The sequence below is a fragment of the Lotus japonicus genome, chromosome 1, assembly GCF_012489685.1.
Source record: "Lotus japonicus ecotype B-129 chromosome 1, LjGifu_v1.2".
NCBI classification, from domain to species: domain Eukaryota; kingdom Viridiplantae; phylum Streptophyta; class Magnoliopsida; order Fabales; family Fabaceae; genus Lotus; species Lotus japonicus.
Genome location: NC_080041.1, coordinates 116,318,094 through 116,343,202, shown reverse-complemented (window position 1 = coordinate 116,343,202; position 25,109 = coordinate 116,318,094). Strand labels below are relative to the sequence as shown.

General features: G+C 34.8%; 2 protein-coding genes across 4 annotated transcripts; one reads left to right on the top strand and one right to left on the bottom strand.

The window, feature by feature from the left end:
- Positions 1-3,045: 3,045 nt before the first annotated feature.
- LOC130729629 (uncharacterized membrane protein At3g27390-like) lies at positions 3,046-10,179 on the bottom strand. 3 transcript variants are annotated; one of them, XM_057581439.1, is made up of 11 exons: positions 9,765-10,162; positions 9,565-9,683; positions 8,760-8,868; positions 8,462-8,657; positions 8,242-8,378; positions 6,943-7,231; positions 4,703-4,809; positions 4,482-4,617; positions 4,160-4,355; positions 3,749-3,989; positions 3,046-3,473 (listed from the first exon to the last, which is right to left on the bottom strand). In XM_057581439.1, the coding sequence occupies exons 2-11, from the start codon at positions 9,656-9,658 to the stop codon at positions 3,242-3,244; spliced, it is 1,737 nt and encodes a 578-aa protein (XP_057437422.1). In that variant the 5' UTR covers positions 9,659-9,683; positions 9,765-10,162; the 3' UTR covers positions 3,046-3,241. The 3 variants fall into 3 exon arrangements, with proteins under 3 accessions (XP_057437422.1, XP_057437421.1, XP_057437420.1); XM_057581438.1 differs by having other exon boundaries at positions 9,565-9,670; XM_057581437.1 differs by having other exon boundaries at positions 9,565-10,179.
- Positions 10,180-15,020: 4,841 nt separating this feature from the next.
- Positions 15,021-17,568, top strand: LOC130729628 (vacuolar-processing enzyme-like). Its single transcript, XM_057581436.1, has 8 exons — positions 15,021-15,442; positions 15,535-15,691; positions 15,822-15,904; positions 16,027-16,208; positions 16,446-16,494; positions 16,594-16,815; positions 16,903-17,109; positions 17,258-17,568. The coding sequence occupies exons 1-8, from the start codon at positions 15,128-15,130 to the stop codon at positions 17,408-17,410; spliced, it is 1,368 nt and encodes a 455-aa protein (XP_057437419.1). The 5' UTR covers positions 15,021-15,127; the 3' UTR covers positions 17,411-17,568.
- Positions 17,569-25,109: the final 7,541 nt, after the last annotated feature.

The following is a 25,109-nucleotide window of genomic DNA, read 5'->3' as shown; positions in this document are numbered from 1 at the left end:
CTATTTTAAAAATTATAGTTCAAATTCTGCTCAAATATTTGAAAAGAAAGAGAAATTTGTTCCTTTTAAGAAGTTTTACCCAATAGGGTTTAAAAATTAAAAGTGATGTCAAAGTTAAATATTCCCTAGAAAGACATGTCTTGTAGAAGTTAATAGTTGTATTCTGCACTCTTTTAATTTTCTGAGTTTCTTATAGAATTAAACTTAACATTTACATAATCTTCTATGCCAGTTTATGTAAGTATTGTTTTTGGCATCATGTTATCCTTTGCCAGTTTTCCCAATTGGCCCAATTACGGAAATATTTGTTTTATTTTTTAAACAAAATCCCAATATCATTCATTGATATAGTCAGCTATAGCAGCTTGAAGAACATGTGGGAGGGGCATTCCCCAGCCACTGGAATCTGGAAAAGTAAATGTCATTTTGCCCTACAAATGAGCAACAGTGTTTTGTTATCCTTTGCCAGGAAAGATTTGTTAGTAAAGTTATCTTTTCCAGTTTTTTATGCTCGGAAGTCTAGCAAACTTCTCATTTGTATGTATTGTTTGATGCTAGTAACACTCTTCAACACACTTCATGTTGGTTTATTTTTGAAAAGTTAACGCATTTTTTCAATAAGAGAGAAATATCTTGATTATTTTGAAAATAGATCAATAATAGAAAGTTAGTGCTGGAGTTGTTCAAAAGAGTGTTGTTCGCACTCATCTCTAACCTTGGAGTCCATGAAAACTGTGACTCACACAATGAAGAATGAGCAAGTTAGTCGCAGTTCCTAATACACATCATAATGAGCAAGTTTTTCTCTCTCTAACCTGATCTCTTCAGACACGAAAATGAGGGTTCTGGAACCTCAATGGAGCTGAAATCATGTTTATATATGGCCAGGGCTAGTTGAGTGAGTATAATCTTTGATTATCTGCCTAAGTGCGCTGCACCATTAATCTCCCTTCATGCCACACGTAATCTCCCTCCTCTTCTCTTCTCCCTCTATTGTGGTTGATTATGGCTTATTAATCTCCAAGGGTTCAGATAGCTGCTGGTCAAAGAAGATTATTGAGGTTCATGATGATGAACAGTCATTTTCAATTAAGCATAGTGTCTAGCCTCGCTTGGTTGTTCGTGAATTTAAATCTGTCATGATCCAAAACAGAACGAATCCTTCACTATTCACCGTTTGACTCGAGACAATGTGGGAAGTGAGAGCATTTTTCATCTTTTAGATATCAGAGCTACGAGTTGCCAGAATCTCATGTCACTTATCTCTTTGTTGGGTTAGCTCTAATTTGAGGTAATGTTGCTCATCGCGAGGAAAGTAGCTAAAGCGTCTTACTAACTCGTCAGGAGTACTATCTCCACTGATGTCACACCATTTACATAAGCAATGGCAAAGACTAAAACTGTCATTCTTCTGCAATCACACTAAGGTTACTCATATTTAACTATATTAAGAGAATTCTTCTCTATGATATACATTATAATCGTCGTTTATGGCAATTTACATTGGTGATTAAAATGCGGGATGTTACACAATAAATATGCATTATCATTATAACCTTATTTACAAACATTATGCTACCTAATTACAACTAATTGCACCCTACATATTTACAAGATATGTATCAATGTTGATTGGAGTTTCTTCATGAATTTTGAGCAAAGATGGTCAAATTAGGTGTTAAATTTTGTCAGCATGACTTCCTTGCCAATGGGTCACGAACTGAGTATTTCCCACCAAAAATGGATTGAGGCATGACGATCCATATTCCCCTTTATCATTTAATTTGTGTTCAAATTAATTGTCAAGCATGTGAATCAGGCGAAGGTAGACATATGTTTTGTTTAAGGTGTGCATATTGAGAAGGATCTTATAATGTTAATCATCTTAATATGAAAGACATCCTTGATGGCTTCCTTTTTGCATCAAGGCTAAAAGTCAATTTTTCCAAATCATCCTTAATTGGTGTTAATGTTAGTTCTTCGGAAGTGGAGAGTTTTTCTTTCAAGCTAGGTTGTATTGCATTTTATGTATCTCGGAGTGCAATTAGGAAGAAAACAAGAAGATTAGATTTCTAGTATTTTGAAGACGAAGGATGAAATATGGGAACTCCAACGTATGAGGCTAGGGTGATGGACAATTTGTCATTACTATGTTCTTCATTTTATAGATAGGCTGGAAAATATACAAGAGGCAGCAAAACATTGTAGACTTGGAGAATGGGCACCAAATATCTGAAGTTCAATGTGGATGGGGAACATCAAGTAGTAAGAGATGAAATACATAAGATGGCATAGCAGAATAAAAACAAAATCCTCCTTGAAAAAAAATAATTGTCTGATAAAAAAATAAAGAAATCAAAAGGAGGAAGTCATTGGTTGGTTTTTTTAAAGAAGTTGGGTGGTTATAGGCTACGAGGAGAGGTTCCAGCTATTTTTAATGCATTGTTTTGTCACCCCACCAACATAAATTCACACCCCCCCCATTTTTATCTTTTGAGATTTAAATCCCGGAAACTTTAACTTCCGAGATTTCAAATCACGAAAATTTTTGCTTCCGAGATTTAAATCTCAGAATATAAATGGAGTGCGAAAATTTGTTGGTGGGTGAGAAATTGAACACCCATTAAAAAATCTTATCATAAGAGTTACTTGTTGGAAGTTGTTGGAGGAGATCAATTTGTATTGATGTTGTGAACGTGTTTATGGAATGTAGTAATTTTTGTTGATTTCCTTGCTAAGCAAGGACGTGATAGGGAAGAGAATCTATGGGATTTTTACAGTAACTTTCCCATATTTGTATTATCTTTCTTGAGGCAATTCCCCAAGTTGATTAACTTTACCCTCCATGCACATAGGCTGAAGATTTCCTTTATCATCAGCCTCATTCAGCCGATCAGGTCAGATCAATGTGTAACTTAGATAAAGTATAAGGGCGTGGAGAATGCTCACTTAGCTTTTATTCCTAAAGTTAACAGTTAATTTTTTTTCCTCAAGAGACTTATTGACATGAGAAATGAATAGAAAGACATGGGAACAACATTACACTAGTCTACAACAGCCTAAACTTGGGGCCACATTTTGCACAAATATACACTTTGATTGTACATTACAGTATCATGAATTAGTGTACATGTAACTACAAAACAAAAAACTAGTGTACATGTAAATTTGGATTGAACAAAGCACTGGTGACATGATAATTTGCTTCTTTGGGTTAACAATATAAAACAAGGAATTCTTATCAAGAACTTTCTTCGTCTCTTGCAACATGTTGAGACCCTTGAACAGACCCATTTGTTCTTGTCCCTCTGAAAGACTTTAAACTAATCAATCTACCAAAGGCACTCTTTGATCTGGTCATTGCAGGCGCTCCATGCTTCTCAGCATGATCATCAGATAATGTTCTTACGAGATCATCAAAGCGACGCTTGAAGGTTGGGAACCTTGTCATCGATTTTGTGATCCCTCGCAGTCTAGTAACAAAATTAAGACAAAAGAAGCTTAAAATGGAAGGATTATTAGAAGAAAAAATATATCAATAGTAAAACTTTGCCAATGGACACATTAAAACCTGAGAATGTAAAATTTTCATTCAAACCCCTACCAATCCTAAAAAAATGGGTCATATTAGTTGCTAGAGATTGAACACAATATTTGTAGTTCTTAGTGAATAGTGGGGATTTTGCATTCTCAGGGACTAGTGTGTCTTTGCTGCTAAATCGAAGTTTTTGGTCTGATGGATTAGTACCTTCTAGCCAATGCATCAAGTTCAGCACGCTTGACCTCGGACTCAGGAGCCGGGCCTATTGTTGAGCTTTTCAATCTCTCGGAATCACCACCTAAGAGAACTAATTTGCAGAGGTAGTCCTCTTCCGAGGCAGAAAGATTTTCAGCTTTGATTTGTTCCTTAATGATCAAAAGCGGATTAAGGAACCATTCAAAGAATATCTCACTTGGTCTGTTTGAGGTTGTTAGTTCAGTATCATCACCTACATTGAGGAAGTGACCAAAATGGTCTCATCAAGATAGTTCAGACAAAATAAACTGAAAAAGAGAAGAAGAAAGGGCAGTGAAAAGATATAAAAGAAAGAAAATAGAATAAAAATCTGAAGAAGGGTAAGAAAAAGACAACTAGAACTTCTGCCATGGCTTCACTTACTGATCAATATACCCATTGAACTGGCTTTCGCAGAGCGCAAGAGTCCCTGGAGCAGGCAATATGCTAGCAAGCCAATACTAATAACACTACTCCCTTTACTGGATCCGGCTTCTTCTATATCTTTGCCTGTAATTAGACCTTCAGAAATCATTTTTCCTCCTACACGGAAACACTCACTGAATAAGCAATCCAGCAGCTACACAAGGCATGAACACATCATTTAGTACAGACCCAAGATGCAAAACATTAACATCCAAAGAATAAAAGTAATATTTGAGCCATGCATCATTGAACATTTGTACACAAAATACTATGAAGATACCTCAAGTGATTTCAACTCGGCAATATTATTTCTCACTGAAGATGTGCGAGACGGAGCTTTTCGGGAGGAGCCTCCTGAGATGGAATTTAAACGAGAAGTTCTCTGTGATGAATCAACCTTTTTCCGATATTGAGGCCTATCAGATATCAAATGTGTAAGAACCCAACATAAAAACATTAACTGCAATTAACATTGATAAATATAAGGGAGCAGAAAAAAACCTAGGGAAGCAAGTTCCTTCTGGCATGTCAAGAATATCATTGCAGTATTCATCATAAAGAGACAAAGATGCAACGACATACCAAAGGCCCGACTTGAAAGAAGATTCCTGCAGGAAATTACTAGTCAGGTGAATAGAACACAGATTTTATTGTATTCAAACTGAAGGTTCCTTTACTTCTACAATTACAGGAGGAAACAATGGAAGAAAATGATCAGTACAAAAGGAAATCATAAACAGAAAATAGAAAAGCCTGATAGATCGAAGTGGTGCAACCTCCCTAGTACCTACCTCTCAAAACACTTGATTAATACACACTTGTTCACTCTAAACCTTCCCCTAATTTAACTCACTCCCCAATAACAGATTCTTGTCTACTCGCCCTTTTCCTTGACACTTAAAATTCTGTTGAAACAATTCACAGTAATCTCTTACCTCTCTCCCTCTCCATCTCCTGTATTATACTTGAGTTGATGGGGATCTGAAAATATTCCATACCACCATTTTCACATTGAGGACAAGGTGAAATTCAGAGAAATTGGCCTGTGTGGTCTGATAGCTCTCCAAATGATTCTCAAATGTGGAAAATCTTGCCACTGAATGAGCACTCCCACTAAATTGCAGAACCCCAGCAGCAGGATGTACTTTTAGCTCCCCATCCTCTGAAGGCACAGGTGATAATGGTTTGCTGCCGGTAGGTGTAGCTACTGACATTCTTAAATTTTTTTGTGGAATGCCAAATGCATTAATGCACACAACTCTATTCTAGAAGCTTCCGCCTCAAAAGGCACCTAAAAATCTTGGATTTAGCTTCTCATTAATCTTCTTAGCAGAAGACCTGTTTTCATAATATGGAACCTTTAACACAATGGGAAGATAACTCACATCCCTAGTATTCTTACATTGTACTGCTTCATTTTGGTCTGAACCAAGACCAAAATAGTTTTGAGTTTGTGTAACACTTCATTCCTTTCATCCATCAACTAGTTAACTTCTATTGTCAATAAATTCACTCTATACTTCCGTAGAAGGCCCTAAAAGGACACATTTTAGTGGAACTGAGGGTATTAGCATAGGACCAGAACTCAGCCTAGCTGGGATAGCAAATTCACTGATTAGGTTTAGAGTACGTAAAGCACCTCAGATTAGATATGCCTGAAGGCATCAGTTGACAACTTCAATTTGAATTGTCCCTCCAGTTGTGAATGATAGGCAGAACTGCATTTTATACAGGTCCCCTCCAATTGTTACAGGGATCGAACTCTAAAACAATTTTAACCCACCACAATCTAATACCATTTATGAACCAACAATTCCAGAATGAAAACAGTTTTATGTTAAATTTATAACTTTGCTCTAAGCATACTTTACAGATTGTAATTGTAGGTAGAGAAATTGAGTTAACTCCTTCTAAATATCGTTTCTTGGTGGGCTCAATCAGATTCAAGCAAACTGACATAAACTTGTGTCAAAATATGCGTCAGCAAGTCTAAAGCAAAATAAAACTTTTTCCTTACAAGTAACAAAAAATGACCAAGTCTTATGGTGCCCTATAGAAAGCATCATTTCTAAAGCAATAAAAACCTAAACATGTTATTAGGTATGGTCTTTGATGGGTAAAACAGAAAAAAGATATAAATAGCAAATTGATTGATAGAACCCAGCCAAATAAGATATTATTCAACGGTAAAACCCTAATTCCCAAATAGGAATTAAGGGAAATATGCACGGAAAGAACCCCGAACACCCTCCCTAAAACCAGAGAGACCTAACGCTCTCTCAACCCAATTTCCAAAGTGAATAAAAAGATAACCATCCCTCACTGACTCCCTCTTATGTATAGGCATCAAGCCTTATTAACCTTCTAACCCACTAACAAACTCACTAACACTTCTATCCAACTGTGAGTACCTATCAGTGATGCATAAAATGCCTTCAAGGCATTCATAAGAACTTTCATTAGGCCTATTTCATCCCCACTTATTCCAAAACCTGGAATGCAATTAGGGCCAATGGAAAATTTGTTATATGGCACGATAAAAATCTGTGAATATGAAGTTTGCTTTAACAATGGTGTTTAAAGAATGATAGTTTGCTTTAATCTAGAGACGAAGTCTATTCAATAAAATTCTCTCTCTACTTTGTGAATTCCTATTATCTGAACCAGTATCTCTATTAGAATATCATAACTGGCTATAATAACAACAGCACAAAAAGAGGGTGAAAGATAGGAGGACTGACCTGATATGCAACAACCCCTGCATAAGCACCAAGAAAGAAACTTGCTAACATGGATGCCAAAACTGCCCCAGTAACAGCCAGTGGCCACAGAAGGATGGCAAGACCTGCAAAAGGTACACATATTGTCTCCAAGAAAGGGCCTTCACGGCCAATGAGGTCATGAAACAACCGGTGCCACCCTTTGAAAAGCATGTAAGGGCCTTTGCATAGGGCAATAAATGAAATAACCGGCACATCAACTATGATTCCGATAACTGTAGCCATTAAAGCACCAGGAAGATAATGCAGCCTGCACAGAGAAACATCATTAAAATTTCAAAATAGATCATATAGAACAAGTTCTGAGTCTAGTAACACCATATTTTGTGTAATATAAGTCAGGTTGATTCAGAAATCCTTTTCAAAGTCACATTTTCTCATGGTTTTAAGCTCCTACTAAACAGCAATACAGAATGTTTTTGTTTAGAAGAGGTATGGTTGAATAAGCACATGCTAAAGATATAACTAACACAAATTGCATAGCAGAGAACAGTAGTTAAAAATTAGTATCATTTGGTTCACCATATTGGTGAAAAGAAAAGAAGTGAAATTTCGCGGAAATTTGATCAAGAGAATCGCTGTGGTTACTATAACTTCCATACTTAAGTTTCTACTTTTCAATGGAACTTCACCAGAACTCCATGATATCCCATGAAAAGAACTCATATTCTTATATATTCTATACATATCCAATCTCTTGAGTCAATACTTTCAACTATAATGTGCTCAAGCAATGCCGTTATTAAGTCTGGCAGGACAATTATGCATATGATTAGATTCCCAAGATCAGTGTGACAAAAGTATGAAATATAGAAGAGCTTTGACCTATCTAAGATTGCAAGGGTTAGATTTGCAACATATTTTTTGCAGAATGTCAAATTGACCTTAAGTTTGTGAAACGATTCTTCCTTCTCAGACTTTATTTGGAAAAACAAGTTTTGAATGGTTTCATTTTAATACTCAATTTACAATATCCCAAATTAATAAACTAGTGATTCAAATTGAAATCATATTCTCTATACAATTAAGGCTTAAAATTTGAATGTGTGTAGACCTACAACCAATTTCCCTACAAGAACAGAAAAAGTCAAAAAGGAACTGTCAACCAAAAGAAAGTACTTAGATAATATCAACTTCTTAGATGTGATTGACATGATTAAGAGGTATATATTCATCGCCCAGGCCACAGCATGAGCAATTAAGAATGCTTCAGAGACATGATAATATAAACAAACACTGAGAGGCATACAATGGAAACACCTGATCTCATAGTATTTTCTATTTGGAGGTCCCTTTTCTCGTAGGTCATCCATAACTGAAAAGTAGGAATAGAAACAAACATCTCTTACATCCCTAACAACCATGCAGCTCCTTTCTAAAGTGCTCCACGTACCATCCTGAGGACGTAGAGTGAAATTTCAGTAATGAACAACAGGGTAACACAAATAACAAGCATTTTAACAACGAAATTTGCACATACAATGAAACAGTGGAAGAGCTTATCATCTTTTCCTTCCTCTACAGCTTCAAAAGTTGCAAATATTGGTGAAAGATATCCCAAGGCGGCTCCACCTACAATGCTTCCAAGAATACCAACCAGCGGCCATGAAATCAACAGCACTGGTAGTACACATGTGCAGATAATAAGCTTCAGAAAAGGCCCTATGTGCTTAGCTCTGTTCATTAAGGAAATCACTATGAGAAACTAATTACATATTCACTATAAATGAATAGATCAATGAGCAAAAAATAGAAAGATTCGCAGTCAAGGGAAGCACCTCACAACGCAGTAATATGTCCAAACAACATGTGCAGGCCAAAGTCCAAGTATGATAGCAGAGTTGCCAATTGTTATTATTAAGCATGTCAATGGGAAGAAAATGACACCTGAAGAAATTGGCAGTTTGAGCAATGGTAGTAAGGTTCACAATCATAAATTCTGTAGTGGAAAATTAAACAAGCATACAAGCTGTTTCAATTCCTCTGTTTTGCCTAGAATATATTAAACTTTAACCTTAAAATATTAAATATTTGTCATTCAAATGCATTCTCTTTTAGGTTTCAAAATGCTGTGTTTCTTTGATATTGAATCATCAACAAATCTATGAGACTAATCAGAAATAAAATATGATAATTTAGTTATTCTTAGGATAGGGATTAACTTAATAAGAACCAATAATTACTCAACAAATACATGTCAAAAGAAAACACGTGTAAAATAGCACACCAAACTCCATCTGGCATCTCCATCATTGGGCAAAAAATTATTAGTATGATTAAGAAAAAAAATGCAAAGACAAACAATTAGTATTGCATTTTCTAAAATAGTAGAGACACCCATAAATCCACCCCACATGCCCTTATGATTCTTTCTATATCTGTATCACTTCACATCATGTATCATAGATTTCACTTATCTCTCTTCTCTTCCTCTCTCTCCCAACCCAATTTTTGGTGCAGAAACAGGTCTAAGTGACGTTTTCCTACAAATAATTCTGTTTTGTTGAACTTCAGCATGTAAATTCCAAGTAAATCATACCAATAACCTCCAAAATAACACAGAACAGAGGCATGGACACTCACCTTTGATGTTGCCAAGAAGCAGAAGCCCAATGAAGAAAGGAAGAAATCGAATGAAGCTCGACAAGGAAGCACAAAATCCCGTAGGAGGTTCCATTTAACCAGATCTCTGCAAAAGAACACTACAAACTCATCATGCTTTCAGCTCCTCAATCACAACACCCCAGTATAAAAGATCCAAACTTTGACACCTTAAAGCATACCCAGAAGCTAAAAACTAATTTTCTGCCAACACACTTGCACAAAACCTCAAAATATCAGAAAAACAACAAGTGGGTCTCCAAGAATCCCCATGTTCTTGGTTTCTGCAACTCTTCAGCTTTGAAAACAAGTTTGTTGAAAAGGGTAGAGTGGGATTGTATTTGTTTACTGTTGAAACACTAGTTCAGCCTGAAAAAATCAGTTGAATATGAATGGAGGAGTTTAAGTCATGGAAAAAGAATCAGAATCCCCTAAAGCTTTAGAATCAGGCAAATCCTGTCTTATCATCACATCCTTAAGTGATTTACAACTTGCACCTGTTTGTGTCGATATGTTCATAATATAATCTTATCGTTTATTATTAGTGCTTAGACAGGAAGCAAAAACAGGTCTAAAGGGTGTTCTGTCGGCTTCATGTGACTGGTTACTTGTGAGCTGTGATTTTGTATTTAACGAGATGAATGAGTACCCATTTTTAAATCAGACAGGTAAGTAAGTAAAGTAAGGTTTACACTGCACTAGTATGGTTGGATTTTTAGTTCAGAAAAAAAAAAGTATGGTTGGATTTTTTACTGGAAAATGAAATAAAAGAATTTTTTTTCGTCGGAAAGATAGATTGCATTTTGGAGATTGTCAGGACCTCTCACCTCAATTCATATATTCCTTAGCTCTTACCGCTTGAGCTATTATTCGGGAAAAAAAATTAAATAAATAGTAGAATATGATAGCAAATTTGGTAATACATGACTATAAAAAAAATAGGTAATACTTCCTTCGTTCTACAAATATTGTTGTCACGAACTTTACAGTGCATAGGTGATGCACTGCGTTTAGCTTCAAATTTAAAGTGCATTTAACTGCAAAATTTTAACATAATTGATATCAGATGATTTTTAAAAATTATGATACCACCACAGTAAATCAAGATAGAATATTTGAAGATTTATGGTGGAATAAAAAATTTTCGAAATTCAAAATAAAATAGCAGATGAAGGAATTTGCATTCGGGCACAACGTGCAATTACTTTATTTTTCTCTTCAACTTTGTAGTTTAACTCTGTTTTGATTCCAGACTGCAAAAAAAAAAAAGTTTCTTGGACTAGATGTCGGAGTGGGAATAACAACTACTTAAGGCTGTGACACAAAGAGTAAGATGACAATTATTGATAGTATAGTGTTACTAAAATGTCATTATTTAATTTTACTAGTATTATGTGCAGCTATTAAATTATACTTAGATAGAAAAGAATGTAGTTAATAGAGAAGACTTGTGATTGGTTAATATGAAAAATGATAAGTGAGAGAAAATATATTAAATGAGGGTATAAGTGGAAAAAAATGCGTTGATTTTCTAAAACAATAAACATTTTAAAATATTAAAAGAGTACCGAAAACAACAATTTTTCTAAAACAGAGGGAGTACATAATATAATATGAAACCACGTTTTTTTACTAAAATTTATCCTCACAAAATTGTCTAATTTCTTGTTTCATTCTCCCTGAGTCCTCCTCCCATCTTCAATCAATAATCAAGCCCACAATAAAATTGGTTTGTTTGCTCAATTAACGATAGGGTGAAAAAACTCCCTTTCTTTTATCAATTTACACCTTGCTTTCAAAAAAAATCAATTTAGACCTTGCTTTTTGACACAACAATGATTTTTTGGCCTCAAGACTGATTAGAACTCATTCAATAAGTCCTTTATTTCTCAGCTTAATTTCTTCTTGGATTAGACCTTCCTCTCCCTCTTTTAAATCCAATTCATTTTTTTTTTCTAGACATCAGTGTTGCACCTATTCTGCAGGTGTCCAAAAATCTCCTTGTTTTCCATATTTTCAGTCTTGCTTTGAGCCCCTTTAATTTTTCTTTGAGGACATGTGACCCCACCCTTAAATTTGTATTTCAGCCCATGAATTCTCTATGAAATATGAGAATCTAGGGTCTTGAAACTAGCAATTCATTGCAGTTGATATCCATTAAATTCTTATTGAATTATTTCTCAAAGGAAAATGCTAAAAGGCACGAGCCTTCTACGCACGACCACGCACGAGGACCATTTTTTCTTAAAAATAATTATAAAAAAAATAAAACAGGGGCAATCTTGATGTTGCATCATCCCTCAGTTCACAACATCACACAAATCTGAACTGCGACATTGATCAAAATAAAGAACCAAATTTAAATGAATAGAGCTTCAAATTGCAGACTTTTGTCCTAATTGCAGAGAAAGGGAGAGAGCCCACAGAGGAAGAGAGTGGTTCGAGCGCACAGAAGGGTATGATGCGGAGCTGGGGTTTTCGGTCATGAGGGAGAAGGGTTCAACGACGACGTTATGGGATCGACGGTGGCTAACTGCTGACTTCTGGTTGTGTATTACGGTAGTACAGTGGCTAACCACGGCGGAGGTTACATACTCACTTACATCAGCGCGAGTGAGTCAGATCTGAACTGAGAGGAGGAGAACGCGGTGGTTGGAGGTTGTCCCGATGGCAAAGTTGGGGTTCGATGGTTGGTATGATGGGGCTGGGGCTACAGGCTTGCAGGTTTGGTTCGCATGGGTCGATGGCACAACTTGAGGTTGGATGTGAAAAGAAGAGCAACCTCAATGGGTTTGTTTCAGCACGCAGCAAAAATTGCAGAGGAAAATTATGGAAAGAATAAGAGAAAGGAGGGAGATGGTCCAAAAAGTGGGTTTCATTAACTAATCCACGTCACTCGTGCCTCCTCGTGCATAAGCTCCTCGTGTGATATAGCGGTACTCTTTCTCAAAAGATATTTAAGTAGTTCATTTTAATTTAATTAAAGTTTTATTCGATTAATTTTGTTCATGCACTTATATAAATTAAAAAATAGCATTTTAATTAATGAATGAAAGCTGATCGAGGCCGAGAGAGTTTAACTCATCTAGTAATTTAGATCTGAATTCAAAACTAGTCAGTACTCACTCACCTTACTATAAATCAGATGAGCCAGGTCTTAAATAGATATTAGCATCCATTATGCATGGCTGTCATTTGGAATGTTTTATAAAATACTATTATGTTCATGTTAGAATGAATTTTGAAGAACTCACGAAAAGAGATTGAATAATTTCGATTCTAAGAACACGTGCTAGCTTTATAACGAGGCTTAATATGTATTCGTTTTGGAATGAGCCACTTATAGGTTAAAATTTAAAAAATCTTTTTTTTGGTTAAAAAATTGATAAACTGATCTGTTTTTTGGCTCAAAGTTGGAAGAAATGGTGACTGACTACTAGCTACAAAATGATATGAAAATTAAATGAGTCGGAAAGCCTTCATCATATATGCCAACAAGCTGTACATTATTTTTATATTGAGTAATTATACATAAATGTACTTAACGGATTAGGGAAGTTTTAATCGTATAGAAGATACAGCTAATTAGATATTTTGTACATTGTTATGTAAAACTAAGTTGTATAATTAATCATGTTTTCTCATAATTTTCCTTTGAACTAATAGAAACAAAGCAACATTTTCATATTCTGAAAGTAACATTTAACAACTGGAATTTGATCACATATTAATATTATTATTGTAAAACTTTTCACAAAACTCATACACTGTGAAGTCATCGAAAGAGTTTAACAATTTCTGCTGAGAGAACAAAATAAGAATGGGAATATTTCATGTGCATGTATGGTCCTTATAACTAGCCGCACATTGCTTTATTTCAAATGCCTTTAGTTTTATCTCGTATTTAATTTCTAGAGTTATTTTAATTTATTAATATTGAGGCTGTTTAAAGTATCCAAGATAAGTGAGGAAAAATCACTCTAAGCTTAAGTGGCAAAATAATATTTTCACATATGTCTTAGAAAATTCTGACTTAATTGTAGTTTAACATATTTGTAGTCAAACCATAATTGTATATATATAATATTTTATAATAAATTAACATACATATATTAATAAAATTAATACCGACTAAATTTAGATTTCTATATATAATGATCATTTTAATAATATATTTTTAAGATAAATAATCAACAATAAAGAATAAATAATAAAATAAATAAATTATAGATCAGACACATGCATTAAGAGATAAGATCAATATGAGACCTCAATGGAACCGGATGTGCCTCTAAGATGAAGTCACCCCTATGTATTAAATTCTTCATTCTATAAATCTAATGAAGTCACATAACACATTTAGTTGAACAATATACATGTCAAAACAATTAATATGTATTATCAATTTATTCATTAAGAGCTCATTTGATGCTTATAAAAGAAATTACTTTTTGTTTTCTTGGTTATTTATTTTATTATTTATTCTTTATTGTTGATTATTTATCTTAAAAATATATTATTAAAATGATCATTATATATAGAAATCTAAATTTAGTCGGTATTAATTTTATTAATATATGTATGTTAATTTATTATAAAATATTATATATATACAATTATGGTTTGACTACAAATATGTTAAACTACAATTAAGTCAGAATTTTCTATGACATATGTGAAAATATTATTTTGCCACTTAAGCTTAGAGTGATTTTTCCTCACTTATCTTGGATACTTTAAACAGCCTCAATATTAATAAATTAAAATAACTCTAGAAATTAAATACGAGATAAACCCCACCTCCCTCCACCCTTAAAGATGAAATGGCCGGTAGGCTGTCATGGCCGCGTCTGGGAGAACATTTCATGTTGCATGTTCAACAATAAGGGGCAATTTAAACATTGTTATCGAATGCGAATTAGCTACGAAAATAATAAATTTGCAGCTAATTAATAACTAATTTTCGAACAACTCTTTTAGTGTCATTTTTTGAAGTTACAAACCTTATTTCACATGATTACAAATCCTACTTATGTTTATAAGTTACAAGCTGGCAGATACATAATCGAATAAATGATGGATGCTAGACAAAATCTTAAAATAATTGCTCAAAATGAGAAATATAAAATCATTTAATATTAAAATAAAAAATTTATTTTAAATTTATATCGTAATTTTATCAAATATTAAATATCTATTTATTTATTTCTCAATAAACATTCTTAGAAGATGATCCACTTTTAACATGGATTAATAGTTTTTAATAAATTTAATTAAATTTTATCACAATTAATTCCATATGTAGCAAGATTTATACTGTACCATCCCTAATTTGTATAAAATATAAATTCTATGAAAGTAAACTAATTAAATTGATGAATAATTCCCATTAAGTAAAGAGAACTTCACACCTCACGTCCCATGAGCTACTATATATACATTGGACGCTGAATTATTTATGTACACTGACTGAGAGCTCTTGAAAAAGATCAATCACTATAAGTATTAGCATTCTTTCTTTCATAAATCACACCCAAAATAAAAAATGAATCGCTGGATCAGCTTCTTGATTCCGCTGATAGCATTACTCTGGATGAGTATGGCAGTGACTGGTGATCACCAGTCATCAACAGAGGGAAAGAGATGGGCTTTGCTGGTTGCTGGTTCTAATGAGTTCTACAACTACAGGCACCAAGCTGATATTTGCCATGCCTACCAGATTCTGAAGAAAGGTGGTCTTCCAGATGAAAACATCATTGTTTTCATGTATGATGACATTGCCTACAATAAAGAAAACAAATGGCCTGGAAAAATATTTAACAGCCCAAATGGTCCAAATGTTTATGAAGGGGTTCCCAAGGTATATATTTATTTTATTAGTATATGATATATATGATATATATTTACATATGTATGGTATAACCTAAGCAAGGAGCAATAAAATTTGTTTAGGATTATACTGGAGATGCAGTGAGTGTAGAAAACTTCTTTGCTGTGCTTAGTGGCAACAAAAGTGCTACCACTGGAGGTAGTGGGAAGGTTTTGGACAGTGGCCCAGACGACATCATTTTCATTTACTACACAGACCACGGCGATGCCGGCATAGTATGTTAGTAACTCATTGCCTTGGGATTTTGTATTCACGTAAAAAACATCTAATTAAGTCTTTTGTTTATAACTTTATATAACCCTTTATTCGATATTTCTAATACTTTTTTCCTCTATAATTATTTGATTAGCCATGCTAGATGATATGATTACAGCCAACGACCTTGTAGATGCGTTGAAGAAGAAACATGCCGCAAATTCATATAAAAAGATGGTGAGTACGTAGATGTATTTTATTTATGTTATAATTTATTATATTAATGTCAAGTTATTTTCTTCACTTTTCATTTTTAATAAATAATGATATTTCATGAAATTAATTATATATATTTGAAGGTGATATACTTGGAAGCATGTGAATCTGGGAGCATGTTTGAAGGACTTCTTCCAGATGACATAAACATCTATGCAACCACTGCTGCAAATGCAGAGGAAAATAGTTGGGGATATTACTGCTTAATAAAAGAGTATGGCACTTGTCTGGGAGACCTCTACAGCATTTCATGGATGGAAGACAGGTATCTATCTATATATATATATAGTTCAATTAATTTAATCATAATTACCTTACTCATCTTTGTTATCTATTTGTTTTTTTTTAAAGTATATGTGAGTTAAGTACTTGTAATATATAGGAATTTAGAGATAATAATTATAAGTACTCAGAAATGTGGATCTGAGAGTATTTTAGTCAATTAACTAAATGAAATGCCTCTTTATGATCGATAATATTAGTTGTCTTGATTGTGGAACAGTGACAAGCATGATCCGAGGTCAGAAACTCTGGAAAGACAATATGAACATGTACGCCAAAATTTAATTACTTACTTCATCGATCCTTGTATGTATGTATGTATAATATCTTGACTGAACATATATAATGAAAATTGTGTATATATATAGGTTCGCAAGAGAACAATTAGTCCTCCAACAATGCATTCTCACGTAATGCAATATGGAGATATGAGGATGAGCAGTGATTATCTTGCCACATACATTGGTTCACCCAGTCATGAAGAAGTTTATCAAAACTTCAATCTCCCCACCAATAATGCAATTCCATTTAGTGATCCATCAGAACTTGTTAGCCAACGAGATGCACGCTTATTTTATCTAAGGCATAAGGTAAATTTAATTTCATGGTAATTCTATATCACTTTATGGGAAGATATTTTAATTAACTATTTAATTTGTTTCTTAATGTTGTTTCAGTTGGAAAAGGCAATGGATGGTTCTAATGAGAAGTTACAAGCTCAGAAAGAGTTAGATGCTGAAATGGCTCACAGGGAGCATGTGGATAAGAGTGTCCATCTCATAGGGAACCTCTTGTTTGGAGAAGACAAAAGCTCCAACACCATGGTTCATGTTCGTCCGGCAGGGCAGCCTCTTGTTGATGACTGGGAATGTTTTAAGACACTGGTAATTAAGCATAATTAACAAATCTAATTCTACTTTCAAAAAAAAAAACAAATCTAATTCTTAATTAACACCTGTCGGCTTGAAAGAAAACTTCAGCGGACTCCAATGCAAATTCTAACTATGTTTGCTTTATATATTTTTCGCGCAGATAAAAACTTACAAGAAGCACTGCGGAGCTTTATCAAGGTATGGAAGGAAATACACAAGGGCCTTTGCCAACATGTGCAATGCTGGAATTTCTGAGAAGCAATTGATTGCAGCATCATTGCAAGCTTGTCCTTGGAAAACCCAGGCTTCTTAGATTCCTCTTTAGGAGAAGAATGTAATAACGAATACATTAATAAATTCCTCCTAAGGAGAAGAATGTGATATATTAATAAGTTCCTCCTCGGGAATGTAATAGCTAATATATTAATAACTCAACTGTTCTTCAATTCTGCAAAATTCATTATCCTCGTTCTTAGTAAATCTTAATATATATTGGCCAATTCAGAGGTAAATTAAAGTATTGTATTCTTTTTTATGAGTAGTTATGATTTCTTAATTGAACATGCCTTGTAGAACAAATATGAGTCTGTATAAACAAACATATACCAAATACCACAAAGACAGCAACTAGAAGAAAAGAACAACAATTAGATGCCAAAGCAGAACAAGTTTCCCCTTCAAAAAGAGCCACAAGAGAAAAGAAGATCCTCCTGATAACAACCTGCCAACAACCAATACTATTCATCAATGAAAAACTCCACTACCTCTTTAAGCATTAACATCACCTCTAAAAACCAACCTGGGCCTGTGGACTTAACTTGAGAAACGTAGACCTGATGTACTAACCTTGGACTGCATGAAACTCACACAACCTAAACCAACTGAATCAGAAAACCTCCAACTGATAATCTTTCACAGATCATACTGATGAATTAAGATATCATGACCCAAACAAATTAACCAGCTACCAAAAGAAATAAAGAATTTAAATTGATAGCTGGTACGTTGAAGAATAGGTTCAAAACCCCAACCCTGTCTTCATCCTGAGACTGCAGGAAGACGTTTCTCAAACATGACAAGGATCGTTACGAACCAATGTCACCAACAATGGGGCAGAGATTGTTGTCACCCCAGTTAAAAGAACAACTCTAACCATCTTTAGTTGTATCCTTGAGGAAACAACTTGTTTCATTTCCACGCAGGGTAATAGCAATCACCTCTAGGAAATAAGACGGGTAACGCCTGAAATCTTGTAAATACAAGACATAGTTGCTTAATGGTTGCAAAATTATTATTTTTTTTTTGATAAGCCAAATGAATATATTGAATGAAGTACAAGGGGTACTTCAACCCAATACAAAGAGGAAGAAAGATAAAGTAGTAAGAAAGAAGCAAAAAACAGTGAAAAAACATGTCAGGAATAAACCCCCTCCTCCTTGAAAGCACAGCATAATAAAATATTCCTCATTAAAACCTTCCCAGGAAAACCCCCTTGGGAAAAACCTGGAAAAGGAAAAAGAGTACATATTTTAGAAGGCCATAACAATACCTCCAAGGAGAAATTACAAAACCCACCCACTAATTGAAACTGAATGAAAATAAATCCATAGCACTACCACCCGAAGCCAGTTTAGCAGTACAGCTTCAACTATATCAAGCAAAGATTCCATTACACCAACAAAGCAGCTAGTAAAAACAAGGCATGGTATCAATCCCCCAACAAATCAACCTAGCTCCACCATAATATAGCAACAGCTCCAAGCCTAAGAATATTAAGCCAGTAATAGTACCAAAAAGACAAGGGATTCAAGCAATATCAAACGTCCCCACAGAATAGCAGTCACAAAGCTGTAATACAACAAATAGGATTCAGAATCCAATCTGAAGAAGAGGCCTGGAAATTCCTCCCCTTAGCTTTAAGCCATAGCCAAACTTTAAATTGTATCAGTTCTGTAATTTTTTCAACGTCCACCACACCACCTTCAAAAATTGCTTTGTTACGATAAAACCATAAAGAGGATATTGCAGCAATCCACAGCAGAGTTGATACACATTTCATATTCTTCCCTGCCCCTAAGATGAAACCAAAATGGAGAAAGTGAGCTCTGACATTCATCGGTAAAACAGTACTTACCCCAAGCCATCTACATAATTTCATCCAAACCTTCCAAGCTATTGAGCAGGAGAAAAAGAGGTGAGATACTGATTCATCCTCCAATAGACACAATCCACATGAGATCCCAGAATTAGTCGGGATGGCATTTCTTCTAACCAATTCAACTTTAGTTTGCACTTTATTAAGGAGGACCCTCCAAGCAAGTGCTCTCGAATTAGAGGGCGCTTTAGCTCGCCACAGATTATTAAAGAGACTCCCTTCGTCCTCCAGGACATCCCCTTGAAGTACTTCATATGCTGACTTCACAGAGTAGGAGCCAGAGCCCTCTTTTATCCAAGCCCATGAATCGCCCTGCCCCATTTTAGGAGAGAAGCTTCTAAGTAGTCTTTTAAGCTCATCAACCCGCTGTAATTCTCTGTCAAACAGATTTCTTGTCCATGAAAAACGCCAGTGCCAGACCCCATCCCTCCACTCCCCCATATCAAAGACTGAAGCATTCTTTTGGGAAGAAAGAATATACAACCTCTGAAAATTGTCCTTTAAGACACCCGTTCCCCACCAATCCTCTTGCCAAAATAATGCAGATTTTCCATCCCCTATCCTCCTACTAACAGCCTCATCAAACCACCTCCCATTAATAGGACCCGAACAAACAGACATCAAATCTTTCCACCAACAGGAGTCCTTATGAGAAACCCCTCCATTGTACTTAGTATTCAGAATTCGGCACCAAAGGCTATCTTTTTCCATCATCATTCGCCACTTCCATTTACCAAGTAAAGCCCAATTAAAAAGTCTCCAATCTCTGATGCCTAAACCACCTTCACTCACTGGCCTACATACTTTTTCCCATCTCACCCATGCAATTTTATCCTCACCTTCAGAACCTCCCCAGAGAAATCTTCTCAAAATACTATTGCATTTAGCAATAATCCCAGAAGGCATCTTAAAAAAAGACAAATAATAGAGAGGGAGAGATGAAAGGACAGCTTTAATTAGACAGATCCTACCTCCAAAAGATAATTGTCGCTGCTTCCATTTAGATAGTCTCGCTCGCAGCTTACTGATCATCGGGTCCCAGAAAGAGAGTCTCCTGGGATTGCCTCCCACCGGAACACCAAGGTAGACAAAGGGGATTTGCATTTGCATGCAGTGCAACATAGAAGCTGAACTAATAAACCAATTATTCTGAACATTTACACCTGCCATCTTGCTTTTAGAGAAATTAACCTTCAAGCCAGCTATCAACTCGAAACACCTCAGCACACATTTCACAACAAATATATTCTCCATCGACACCTCACCAATAAAGATAGTGTCATCCGCGAATTGTAGGAGGGAAACCATAGGACCATCTGCTGTTCCAAACTTAAAAGGGGAGAAACGACCATTTTGTACAGCTTGCTTGAGGAGACCGTTGAGACCTTCTGAAATAATGATAAACAGAAACGGAGCTAATGGGTCACCTTGACGAAGGCCTTTCTCCATTCTAAACTCATCTGAGGGGCTTCCATTAACTAACACAGAAACAGATGTGGACTCTAGGCAACCTCTGATCCAACTCGCCCATTTTTCACCAAAGTTCATCCGTCTAAGCATATAAAAGAGAAAACCCCACTCAACTGAATCGTACGCTTTCTCATAATCAATTTTTAAAACAAAAGTTGGTTTCTTCGTTCTCTTCGCCTCATGAATTACCTCATTCGCCACAAGAACACTATCAAGCATATTCTTCCCTCCCACGAAAGCAAATTGACAGTCATCAATAACATCAGAAATCACACCTTTGATCCTGTTTGCAAGAACTTTGGAAATCACCTTATACATACAATTAACTAGGGAGATCGGGCGGAATTCATTCAGACCTTGAGGAGAGCTTGTTTTTGGGATCAGAGCTAAAAAAGAGGCGTTAGCTCCCCGGGGCCACACCCCATTCTTATGAAACTCAGCAGCTACTCTCATAAAATCATCCTGCATTAAATTCCAGAAAGTTTTGATAAACCTGAAATTTATTCCGTCAGGTCCCGGACTTTTGTCGCTTGCACAACTCCAAACAGCCTCTTTAATTTCTTCAGCTGAGAACTCATCCTCCAACAGACTCGAGGTCACCTCAGATAAAGACTTAAACGGGACGCCATCCAGTCTCGGACGTGACCACCCTTCACTTCTGAATTTTTGAGCAAAGAAGTTTTTTACCCCCTCCTTCACAATAGGAGGGTCTTCCACCCAGTCACCATTCAAAAGTAAACCAAGAAGAGCATTTTTCTTTCTCCTATAATTCACCATCGCATGAAAGTACTTTGAATTAGCATCACCCATCTTCACCCAATTAATTCTGGATTTTTGATACATAAGTGATTCAATCATGTGGGCACATTTCCAAAATTCAGCACCACTATCCTTTCTCAGGGCAATTTCATTCTCCTGAAGTTGGAACTCCTCCGCCTTCTTTTCAAGTTCATTTAGTCTTATGATTCGTTTACTCCTAGGCTTAATTTTCCTATCAAGTACTATAGGGGAGTCATTGTTAGGGATGAAACTTTAGTAGGAAAAGTCCAATGAAGGGAAGGAAAATAAAACATAAAAATTCCTTCTGCATATTTTTGTCAACTATTATTCCCTCAAAATATAGTCTATAAATAACCAAAGTAGAACAGGAACATGTTCATCAGTGACTTTCCAATGGTAAGTAGACACAAGTAATAATAAAATGAAGTGATGAGAACACACCTTTGCAATGGGAAAAGGCACATTCACATATCAAGGCCATTCTCGAATGACATCATGCATAAGTTGTACCTGCATTTAACACAAAGGTCCTACATCATTTCACCAATTTCTACTTTCATTTTCTTTTCCAATTAATTTTTTTTTTGATAAGCCAAATAATATATTGAAGAGAAGTACAAGGGGTACTTCAACCCAATACAAAGAGGAAGGTGATGAAAGAAAAGTAACAAGCAATGAAATATACAACTGAAGAAAACCCACTAAAGCAAATACTACCCGACCCCCCCCCCCCCCACCTTGAAGCGAGATTTCAGGGAAAAGGCCTCATTAAAACCTTACCAGGATAAAACCCCCTTGGGAAAACCTGGACAAGGAAAAAGAGTACCTAATCACCAAAATCAAAAGTGACCCTCCAAGGAGAACTACAAATCAGAGCAAGAATTACAAGAAGACAAAGTGCTCCTCGACCCAACCCACAACAACCCATCCAAAGCAGTAAAACAATTTTTCAACTAAGAGTTCCATTGAAAGGTTCTTTTCCAATTAATATCTCTTGTTTTGACAAGAAATGAATTACAAACAACAACCAATATATTCGGAGATAAAATCAGCGTGTGCACGAATCGGAATTCAGGTACTGAAGCAATTTCAAGTTAGCAAAGTGTGAAAAATCCACCAAAGACATTTAAGTGCAAAAAATCCATCAGCACTTGAACAGAAAAAATATAGTTCCTGAAGACATTTTGACAAGTAGTAACTAGCAAGTGATCCTATTCTATCAAACAATAGTGAATCAGCATGATCGATCACCTTGAAATTGAATCCCCTTGTCTAAATTAGACAACCCTGCAACCTTATAAAGTGATTCAGAAGAAATTCATGAACTTTCTGAGACTACAGATTCAATATATATGAAAAACAAAATGGCTAAATCAAGCATGTAATGTAACACAAACGGACAAAGACAGAACAAGCATCGTGAATATAGTTAAACCCTAGGTAAATTGCAATGATTGAGCAAATTTGATTTTAGTCCCTATGTGGAAAATGACATTTAGTAGCGATCATTAATATAATTATTGGCTGTTTTTTACTATCACGAAACGTCATTTTTCTATTGAAGGACTAAAATTAAACTCTTACAAAATCATGGACTAATTTAACCATTAACCCAAAAAAATTGTTCATCAATATAAGTCACTTTCAAATATATATCAGTGAAGCATGAAATAAATTTTTTTCCAAATGTATCCTTATATTTAATATGAAAAAAGATTATGAAATTTTGAAATATTAACCTGGAGAGAGAAATTTATAGAAAATTAAATAAGGGTAACCTAGGAAGTTAATAAATTTCTTTACAAATTTATTGCTAACTACTTTTCTTCGAGGATTATGTAAAAGTTTTTTTTTTATCAACGAGGATTATGTAAAAGTGATTTATAAAAATTGATGAATGAAAGCTGGTGGAGGCTGAGAGAGTTCATCTAGTAATTTAGATCTGAATTCAAAACTACTCACTCACCTTACTATAAATCAGATGAGCCAGGTCTTAAATATAATAGATATTAGCGTGCATGGCTGTCATTTGGAATGTTTTGGAAAATTCTATTATGTCCTTGTAGAATGAAGTTTGAAGAACTCACGAAAAGAGATTGAGTAATTTCGGTTCTAATAACACGTACTAGCTCTATCGAGGCTTGATATGTATTTTTTTTTTTGAATGAGCCATATGTTAAAACTTAAAATTTAAAACCTCTTTTTTTTGGGTTAAAAAATTGATAAACTCTGTTTTTTTTGTTAAAAGTTGGAAGAATGATGACTGATCACTAGCTACAAAATGATATGAAAATTAAATGGGTCGGAAAAGCCTTCATCATATCCACACATGCCAACATACTAATGCCATTTTGCAATAAAAACGTACTAATGCCAGCTCAAGTTTTAAATTTTAATACGTTATTTTTATATTGAGTAATTATACATATACATGCACTTAACGGTACATAAATTTTCCGATGTACCAAAAAAAAAATACATATACATGCACTTAACGGTACATAAATTTTCCTTTGATCTAATAGAAACAAAGTAGTATTCATATACGGAAAGTCATATAGTATATTTAACAACTGGAATTTGATCACAAATTAATATTATTGTCGTCAAACTTTTCACAAAACTCACACACGGTTAAGTCATCGGTAGAGTTTAACAATTTCTGCTGAGAGAACAAAATAAGAATGGGAATATTTATGTGCATGCATGATCCTATTGTTTTATCTCGTATTTAATTTCTGGAGTTATTTTAATTTATTAATATTAAGGTTGTCCAATTTATTAAAGATAAAAATTAGGTAAAATCAATTTAGCTTAAGTGGTCAAATAATTTTTAACTTGTGTTTTAGAAAATTCGAAGTTAATTGTAGTTCTATTTATGTGTAATCAAACCATAATTGTATATTTACATATAATAGCTTATAATAAATTAACATACAATATTAATAATTAATCCCCATTAAATTTATATCTCTATATATAATGATCATATTCATTATATATTTTTAAGATAATAATCATTTCAATTTTATCAGATGTCCACAAAGGGGCAATATAATAATCAACAATAGAGGATAAATAATAAAATAAATAAATTCTAGATTATGACATGCTGTGATCAAAGCTTCATTGCCAACTTGGTGGGTTAATATAACTGACCAAAAGTGGCAAGTTTGGCTCTCGATCACCTCCACATAACTCGTTGAGGGTTTGAATCTTCATGCGTCAACTAAAATTTTAGTTGATGGGTAACCCTCATTAAAAAGATTTCCCGACCCTCTTAGCCTCATACCTATAGGTATGAGTCTATGTTAGTCGGGAAATCATTATTTTTAATCTTTTAAAAGCCAGTTTTTAATCTCTTTCCCTCAGTTGATGTCACTGCCAAACTCATACACAAAATAAAAAATGAATTGCTGGATCATCTTCTTGATTCCACTGATAGCATTACTCTGGATGAGTATGGCAGTGACATCAACTGAGGGAAAGAGATAGGCTTTGCTGGTTGCTGGTTCTAATGGGTTCGACAACTACCGGCACCAGGCTAATATTTGCCATGCCTACCAGATTCTGAAGAAAGGTGGTCTTCCAGATGAAAACATCATTG

What these genes read in the sequence shown, in the direction of transcription:
- LOC130729629 (XM_057581437.1), bottom strand. Translation starts at nt 9,658, where the DNA reads ATGGAACCTCCTACGGGATTTTGTGCTTCCTTGTCGAGCTTCATTCGA. An exon ending in GCTTCTTGGCAACATCAAAG is followed by an intron (nt 8,869 to 9,564) that starts GTGAGTGTCCAT and finishes CAATTTCTTCAG; the next exon opens with GTGTCATTTTCTTCCCATTG. An exon ending in ACATATTACTGCGTTGTGAG is followed by an intron (nt 8,658 to 8,759) that starts GTGCTTCCCTTG and finishes CTTAATGAACAG; the next exon opens with AGCTAAGCACATAGGGCCTT.
- LOC130729628 (XM_057581436.1), top strand. Translation starts at nt 15,128, where the DNA reads ATGAATCGCTGGATCAGCTTCTTGATTCCGCTGATAGCATTACTCTGG. An exon ending in CGGCGATGCCGGCATAGTAT is followed by an intron (nt 15,692 to 15,821) that starts GTTAGTAACTCA and finishes TTATTTGATTAG; the next exon opens with CCATGCTAGATGATATGATT. An exon ending in TATTTTATCTAAGGCATAAG is followed by an intron (nt 16,816 to 16,902) that starts GTAAATTTAATT and finishes ATGTTGTTTCAG; the next exon opens with TTGGAAAAGGCAATGGATGG.